This window comes from Hippocampus comes, unplaced genomic scaffold (assembly GCF_001891065.2).
Source record: "Hippocampus comes isolate QL1 unplaced genomic scaffold, H_comes_QL1_v1.1 scaffold215, whole genome shotgun sequence".
NCBI classification, from domain to species: Eukaryota; Metazoa; Chordata; class Actinopteri; order Syngnathiformes; family Syngnathidae; genus Hippocampus; species Hippocampus comes.
The window spans coordinates 13,858-23,038 of NW_017805017.1; the positions used below are offsets into that span (position 1 = coordinate 13,858).

At 45.4% G+C, this 9,181-nt stretch overlaps 2 protein-coding genes across 2 annotated transcripts in view; both read right to left on the reverse strand.

Moving 5' to 3' along the window:
• LOC109511979 (serine protease 33-like) overlaps positions 1–9,181 on the reverse strand; it is a gene marked incomplete at both ends in the record, with an annotated part of 18,514 nt that overhangs the window by 601 nt on the left and 8,732 nt on the right.
• LOC109511980 (transmembrane protease serine 9-like) lies at positions 45–5,636 on the reverse strand. The gene is made up of 9 exons (XM_019863411.1): positions 5,508–5,636; positions 5,021–5,038; positions 3,227–3,380; positions 2,787–3,022; positions 2,501–2,646; positions 1,523–1,892; positions 1,264–1,426; positions 787–1,049; positions 45–262 (listed from the first exon to the last, which is right to left on the reverse strand). Exons 1-9 carry the CDS (start codon positions 5,560–5,562, stop codon positions 60–62), a joined length of 1,608 nt encoding a protein of 535 aa, XP_019718970.1. The 5' UTR covers positions 5,563–5,636; the 3' UTR covers positions 45–59.

The window sequence follows — 9,181 nt, forward strand, 5'->3', positions numbered from 1 at the left end:
CAGTTCTCACTGATAATACAAATGGAGACCAAACCTTAAAATATGTACCACGGGTTCCTTTAGGTATTTACTGATGTATTACTGATACTATATGTGCATGTGAATTGATTTGTCACCTGACAGGCGTCCTGTCCACCCCAACTCCGGCCGGCACAAATCATGTTGTTGGTGATGACTCCTCCGCCATATTGGCAATCGCATCGGCGGTTCCCGACCACAGGAACCTGAACTTCCATCAGGTTCTGTGGTGGCGGTCGAGGAACTGCACACAAACAGCAACACCAGAAGTGTGTCATGAACAGGCAAGTTGGGCGTACAGTGTCCCCGTTGCATTGTAGATTTTTAAGCAGTCTTTTTCTTTATGGTGTAGATGCATCAGATAGGTCAAAAGCGTATTTTTCATCCAGGGGAAAGTACAGTGAACAGATGTTTTGGGAGTAGGTCGACAACAATTCTCAACAGAGCTTTTATATTTTGTATTCAATTCACGTGTCAGCTAACGGCAGGCACTTGTGGCTAACACGGTCAATGTTTCCCATAAACCTTGACGACAGTTTCAACAAACCTACCGTACCTTTTGAAATAAAGACCATTCAAGTCTTCAGAAAAAAAAAAAACTATTATACCGGTACTTGTATTTTGGATTTTGAAAGGATCGAAGAAAATTAAAGTCTGCAAAAAGTCACTTGTTTTTCGAAACATCACAGACAATGTTCAGTTTTCAATGAATTTTAAAGTGACTTGCCGCGAGTAAAACATAGAGGCCAACTAGTAGTGCTGACTGACCTCCCTGGCCGATGGTCCCCCAGCCGGTGACCCAGCTCTCGGTTCTGGTGAAGAAGGTGCTTCCGCTGGCGGCCAGGCAGATGGGCCTGATGAAGTTGTTGAAGGGCACGGGATGGGACAGCCTCAATAATGCCACATCGTTGTCCTTGGTCAGTGGGTTGTAGGCAGGATGGATGATGGTTTGCACCACAAGGCGGCTGACCTCGTTAGGATTGAGACCCAGCTGGCTCTGACGACCCATAAACGCTGTCACGGATAAACGCCTACACACACACACACACACACACACACACACACACACACACACACACACACACACGCCAGGACTTCCTATTCTCGTCATCCATTTGCATTGTGACTTTATGTGGTCAATTTGTGTTATTGTTCAAGATTCAAAATATTTAGTCTGTGTATGGAAATGGAAAAACAAACATTGGTAGGATGGAGCAATTCTTGTGTCTGTACGTGTATGTGTACCTGAAAAAGCAGTGTGCGGTCGACAGCACCCACATGCTGTTGATGAGTGTCCCCCCGCAGAAGTGCGACCCGAGAATGTGCAGGCTCACCTGCCAGGGCCAAGCACCAGGGGAGGCCGTTTGCCCTCCAAAGATGTGATTGTTGAGCGGGGCCACCCCGCACACTGAAAAAACACACACACACACACGTGATTGGACAACCGTTTGAACTCAAAGCTCAGAAGAAAGGCAAGGTGGGAGAAAGAAAGCCTGCGGCTCACCATTTTGTCCCAGGCTGGTGCTGGTGGGCCAAGTGGGGCAAAAGCAAGTGGGGCACACGATTCGGGGACATGTGATTAAGGGGCAAATTTGAGGGGTCGGCGTCGGGTTGAGCGAGTTGGCGATGGGGAGGGCCAGGTTAGCGTTACAGCTAACCTGCAAGTCTGGATCAGTGCCCACGGACATGAAGCTGACGAAGCCTGGCAAGCTGTTGCTATTGCCCGTGTGGCTGCTGATCCAAGCCTGGTAACGCGACACCCGCGTGAAGACACCTGGAATCTCCGGATTGGCGCAGTCAAATCCGAAACTCAGCAACCCACTCAGGACCCACGTGGACCCTTGTTTGCTTAACAGGGGACCGCCACTATTACCCTGTGGAACATCATGGTCACCTAGTTAGTGGATCCACCTGAACTTGTGACATCAGTGACAGGCACAAATTGGGGGTAGAAATTGGATGTCAATAGTCACTATTTTGTAATGTTTGTAAAAAATAGAAGACGGACTCTTGAGTGGCAGAAAAATGATTGACTCCCGCTGACTTTGACTGAAACCATGACAAAATCTTGTTTGCGCTGCCAGATACAGTACTTGAATACTCCAAAGGTTTTTAGGTTTGGTTTTTCAATTTCCATTAACCCGAACCAAACAGCACGCTATGTCATGACGCCACCCCGTGAAGCGGAACTTCATAAAATGACGAGGTTTGCATTCAACATTCAATGATTCTATTTTTGATCAAATTGGGCAAAAGACGACGACGCTCTTCATGTCATGATTCTTGTTCATTATTTAGAAAATAGCACAGTTTTTCATGCAGGTCATATATTATTTTGTTGTATTTTTCCACCACACCTTAAAGGCCGGTCCCTGAAAACATTGTCTGACATTAAACCGGTCTGTGGGGCAAAAAAGGTTGGGGGCTGCAAATGCACTGTACCTTTTGGGTGTCATGAACAGAATGAAAAACGCAAAGTCACCTGACAGGCGTCTTCTCCTCTCGCCATCAGGCCAGCACAAATCATGTTGTCTGTGATCGTGATCTGCGTGCGGTCGCAATCGCACTGGCGGTTTCCTACAACGGGAGCCTCCACCTCCGTCAGGGATCCGGAAGGCGGTAAAGGAACTGCGCACAACAACACCAACAGCGTGTTACAAACAAACCAGCTCCTCCTAAAAAAAAGGGGGTTAAAAAAAAACCCGCCCCCCAAAAAAAAAAAAAAAAAAAAAAAAAACCCAAAAAAAAAAAAACCAATTAGGTTGAACCGATGTAGAAGCTCTCGGTTCCGTGGAAGAAAGTGCTTCCGTCAGCGGCAAGGCATATCGGCCTGATGTAGTCGAAGGTCACGGGCGAGGAAAGCTTCAACAGCGCCACATCGTTGTCAAAGGTGTCCGAGTTGTAGGCAGGATGGGAGATGTTGAGACTGACACTGCGGGTTTGCTCGTTTGGGTTTGAACCCGTCTGGCTGTGACGCCCCACAAACGCTGTCACATTTCCAGGTCTGCAAACACACACACACACACTTTACCAGTAGGTAGTGGTAATGCAACTGAACATTTCTTGCCAACCGCCACTTTTGGCGAATTGAAACTCATTACAAGTCCAACGCAAATTTGGGGTTGGGTTGCTTTTGTGTGTGTGTGTGTGTGTGTGTGTGTGTGTGTGTGTGTGTGTGTGTGTGTGTGTGTGTGTGTGTGTGCGTGACGTGCTAAAGCAGTGCGCGGCTGACAGCACCCACTCGTCGGTGATGAGCAACCCCGAGCAGAAGTGGCCCCCAGACCTGTGCAGGCTGACCTGCCAGGGCCACGCACCTGGGGTGGCCCCCGGATTGCCATTGTTGAGAGGGGCTTGACCGCACTCTGAAAACACACACACATATTGATGTGGGCCACAAAGCTGTAAACCTCACACAGTGAAATACATAATCCACCATCTAAATCAGCGGTCCCCAACCTTTTCTGCCCCATGGACCGGTTTAATATCAAACAATATTTTCTCGGATCGGCCTTTAAGGTGTGGCGGATAACGACTACAAAATAATATGATATGACCTGCACGAAATCTGTGGTAGTTGCTAAACATAACAAACAAGAATCATGTATTGAGGAACGTCGTATCTGGCCGTAACATTCTCTGATCGATATGCTAACGTTTAAACGTGCCTTCAAAATAAGATACACCGCAAATACAAAGTGCATGACGAATATCACTCACCTTTGCATGTTATGCAGAGTGAGATAAATCCGTATCTTAAGTAGGACTCCTGATACTGTCTTATTAAATGGAGAGTTATTTTTCTTGAAAGTCGTAGGCTCCTCTTCTGGCTCTGGCTTGGCCCCCTTCCCAAAGAAGCTTTCCAAAGACGTTTCGTTTTTTTACTCATTTTGCTTGCTCCTGCGTTTCATTTTAGCGCAACCTATCACGTGACGGAGAAGCGTGCCTTGACCTGCGTCAAGAGTGACATACTGCAGACGGATGTAATAGAGAATCCAGTAATTTTTCAAAATTATACAGATTCCAAAATGAATAAAATGGAAGTGTTATTTATTCTTTCTGTGTGGCTCGGTACCAAATGACCCACGGACCGGTACCTGTCCGTGAGCCGGGAGTTGGGGACCGCTGATATAAATGACTTGACAAATGAAAAAAAAAACAAACTGTTAGAATAGAAAAAGACAATGTTGTCATGTTTTAAAGTTTCATCTTGTTACATGCTTGATTGACCTCGAAATGCTTGTGTTCAGAGCATCTTGCACACAATGAAAGCATAGAGCGATCAAGGGACCCGAGCAGATGGTACCTGACTACATCATTAGTAGACACACTGGTGCCTGTTATCTGACAAACTTGGAAAGAAAGATTTAACCTTGGACGGAAGGGAGTACTCAAACACTCCATCATGAGAAAGGGTGACGAGCCAGAATTACAGACATATCAATTCAAGGAGACACTGCTCGTTAAAATGTACACGTGTCTGTTAGTTTTTGGATGTTCGTGCTGGTACCAAGAGAATGCTTTGTCTGAGGGGCGACCCAATGGGGCCGTCCAGAGGTGTGTCATGTTAATGACGATGGGAGTGTTTTTCTGATATATTCCTTGTAATTTGCATATACAGTCAATAAAAGGGCCGGCAGAGGTTGCAGAGGTCGGGTGACAGTGGGAAGCGCACACTGAGTGGCTTCATGGAGAACTGCACCTCCTGCCGGCAGCGAAAGTCGATCTGTTCCTGCGTCAAGCCTTTGTCAACTGTCCGAGTGAAAATCTCTGACACAAACTCAAAAACAAAATGGTTGAATATAATTTTCATGAACATATTTTTCAAAGAAATAAATGAAGGGCGAAGGAAAGAAAGGACTGAGGGAAAAAATGAGGGAGGACAAAAAGGAGGTCGGGAGGAAGAAAGGGAGGCAGTGAAAAAGGCAGCAAGTAAGGGAGGTAAAGATGGAGAGAGAGGAAGGAAAGTGTTGTAAGGAAGGGAAGAAGCGAGGCTGCGACTCACCTGGTTGCCCTCCGCATTCTAAAGATGAAAAAGACAAAAAGAACACATCCAAGTGTCATACAAAATTGTTGACATTTCATGGGCAGCACATGCCGATTCGTTTCCTTCATCAATCAGTCAAGTCGTGCTGACTGCTGACAAGTAAACGCAGCGTCTTGACGAAACGCAGCCTTTGTTTTAAAACGAGCACCACACATTGGAAAAGGTGTGTTGCGAGTCTTGACTCAGTCAACCCAACGAAAAACGGTGCCTCCACACTCAAAACATTTAGCCTCCCGTGGTGCAGAAAGTCAAATGTGCTTCCCTGTCAATCTTGACTATTTGCCTTCAATCACAGCATAATTCGCATCAGTAATCATTTGCTGTTTTTCATTAAGAACAACCCATCCGAACGCGTGCACTCTGTCCATTATGCATGAAAGAAGAATGGCGTGGAAAAGTCCTTTTCTGACCCATCCCAACCCCAAAAAAATGAAAAACGTCTGACCTGTGATCATCCCGAACAGTAGCAACGCGGTGAGGGTCAGTATCGACATATCCATGACAACAAAGCTTAAAGATGCCTGACAACCTCCACCACCATCAATAAATGCCCGCCGCAGAACATGCCCACGCTGATATACACAGCCTACATGGACCTGTCCAGGAAAATTTCGACCAATAAAAGGCCGAGGCACCTGGCTTGGCAGCCTTCCAGATTTGGCATGCTGCCCCAACAAAAAAGATTTTAGTTTCCAGTTTGGCATTTTCCCTCCACCCTCAATTAACATGTTTTACTTGCTTTGTATTTGTTCCACCCTCAATCATCATTTTCACTTGGCCAAGGTGTGGCAACTTTTGTACTAGCGTTTAACCCAGCGGTTCTTAACCTTTTTAGAGGTACCGAACCCAACCAGTTAATATGCACATTCACCAAACCCTTCATGAGTGAAAAATAAATATAGATTTTACAAATTCAAGATGTCAAACAAAAACACATTAAAAACAGATAAAAGTAAATACAATTTCAAGAGATAAGTATACTTTTGGTGGGCCGGTAGTCGAGTGGTTAGCATGTTGACTTCACAGTGCAGATACTGGGTTCAATTCCAGGTCTGGCCTTCCTGTGTGGCGTTTGCATGTTCTCCCCGTGCTTGTGTCGGTTTTCTCCGGGTACTCCGGTTTCCGCCCACATTCCAAAAACATGCATGGCAGGCTGATTTAACACTCAAAATTGTCCCAGGGTGTGAGTGTGGGCGCGAATGGTTGTTCGTTTCTTTGTGCCCTACGATTAGCTGGCAACCGGTTCAGGGTGTTCCCCGCTTACTGCCCAAACACGGCTGGGATAGCCTCCAGCACCCCCCCGCCCCCCTAGTGAGGATCAAGTGATTCGGAAAATGAATGAATGAATAAAAGTATACTTTTTTTTTTTTCAAAATAGTATGACGCATGATCACGACAGTCACACATTGACTACGAAGCGAACTAAATTTCCCACAGCACTGATTGGACAAGCAATGTAATGTGATCATCTGCAGCCAGTGATGGCCAAGCGGGTGTGTCATAACGAATTAACATGTTGAGTCGCGTGTGTCTTACCCTCCTTGGCAGAGGCTCCGTCTCACCCCTGAGACCGACTCACCGCACCCAGGTTCAGAACCACTGGTTTAACCACACAACGACAAAGATGCACCAAAATACAATCATTTTAAACAGTAATTTTTTTTTCCCCCTGGCGGGATGGTCGTGAGCGACTTTTAATTGGGAAGTTCGTGGTTGAGTTTTGCTCCACTCTGTTTAAGTCTCTTTGAATGATAATAATCATCACCATAATAATGACTCGAATGATTTTCGGCTAAAGGCGGACCAGTGGTCCAGTTATTAGCGCGTCGACCTCGCAGTGCAGAGATACCGGGTTCAATTCCAGCTCCGGCCTCCCTGTGTGGGGTTTGCATGTTCTCCCTAGCCGGGCCTGCGTGGGTTTTCTCCAGGTACTCCGGTTTCCTCCCACATTCCAAAAACATGCATGGTAGGCTGATTGAACACTCCAAATTGTCCCAAGGTGTGAGTGTCAGCGTGGATGGTTATTGGTCTCTGTGTGCCCTGCGATTGGCTGGCAACCAGTTCAGGGTGTCCCCCGCCTACTGCCCAAAGACTCGTCATTCTGTAAATGACGTACTCGTCAGAGATTGCTGAACAAAAGCATTTTTCTGTTTAGAATTATGACCCTTGGGTGGATTGCCTCAAAAAAACGAACAAAAGGAAGCTTAAAATACTTTTAGTATTACTCACAATATGGTCGGCCAAGTTTACTTCACACTTGAATTTTAAAGACAAAAACATTATATTAAAATATTCATGAGAAAGGATCTTTCCGAGTGATGAGTTATTTCAGAAGGCTCGGTCGTTTGTTTTTTGTGATTTATTTTTTTACCCGTTGACGCTCGTTCAACAAGCGCAGTAACCTTTCGTCAGTGCGATAGGCAGGACCAAGGTGGGGCGCAATCTTCCAGCATCTTGAGAGCTCGTTGACATGGCATCTGAATGTTTTGCCTCTGTCTCTGTGCACGCAAGTAAAGTCTAGGTCATACCACGCACGGGCGCCATATTATCACCGAGTTTGTCAGAATCTCTGAACCAATTTGCATTCATAAATTTGCCATTCATAGGGATTCTTTTCGATACAAACCTCATAATACAAGTTCCATTGTAATTTCTCATATAAAATACATATACTCCCTCAAATAAATTAATAAACAAACATAAATAAAATCGAGGCTGTGTACATGAGTGGAAGGGACATGAGAAAAAACTACTAGTTTTATACACACTTCTGAAATAACAATTTTGCTCAAGTTACTTCTCTACGCTATGATGAATAATGAATGTCTGTGAATTAACTGATCATCTCTCCATCTTATTTCTTCCGCTTATCCGGGGTCGGGTTGCGCAAGGAAGCCCCCACTTTCCACAGGCCGAAATGGTGATGCTAGCTAACCGCATGACTGCCATAAATCCCATGACGAAGGTTGTACAAATGACAGAGCATTGCGTCCTCTTCAAATAGCGTCCTCTGGTTTCGTGCTGAATGGTTTTTTACATAACATGAAGAATTTCATCAAACAACCGATGATGTGTGAGAGCGTTTTGGAATTCCACTGCCCGCCAACCTCCTGCTTTTGTTGAGGGCTCATTTTTGCCACCATGCAGGAAGCAATCGTGGCGCATTAAATTCAAGCTTGTTGACTGTGAGATTTTGCGCCTCTACTTGATTGACAGCAGGTTCATTGCTACAGTGCGCCGTGGCAGCCCACATGACCCACAAACAATGGGCAACAATGAACATACTTTGATGAACATTTACATAGCGTAACCAAAGATTTCATTTAAATCCCTTGACGAGTTGATGTATGAGCTGTTTGCGGATGGATGGTATGTTTAGTGTTATCAGCGCTCACAGTTGGGCACCACACACAGCACAGCCCCACTTTTCTTGTCTGTCGAGTCTGATTGATGATTACCTCAACTCTGTCCTGTTTCTAGTGCACTTCAGAAACAAAAGCCAATGAAACACTGTGCTTAAATACAATGATAAAATAACTAAAAAAAAAGATGATTGACAAGTTCATGGCAATTGGGGCACATTTTGGAGCTATTTGTGTCACGTTTTGCGTGATGGTAGAGGACCCAAAAAGCAGGGAGGCAGGAGGAACAGAGTGGACTTAACAAAATATATTAACCAAAAAAATACTTGCAGGCGTACACTAGGGTGGTCCATTTTGGAAAAGTTTGTCGGATTCGTCGGGCCGGGTCGGAAATCTTGTCGATACTATGACACAAGGATGTGTGCAAAATTTTATTCCGATCGGATAATTTTATCCCGTCCCGCAGAGCGACCAAAGTTTCCCCTATGGAAAGAATCTTACGGGGCTGAATGGTAGTACGGTTTCTCCCGTACAGTAAGGATTTTGTTTTGCTCAGTTCGCACTTGCAATAATTCAAAGACGGAAGACAGGAACGCATGTATTGCAAAAAAGGCAACCGTGGTTATCCTTCAACACTGGTGAGATTGTTGGTCCATGTTAACTGGTCCATCTGTCTATCTGTACATCTGTCTACATCGCGCGACTGTCTGGAAGTGATCCGATCCGTTTTGCATTTTTTTCAGGCCGGGAGTGGTGC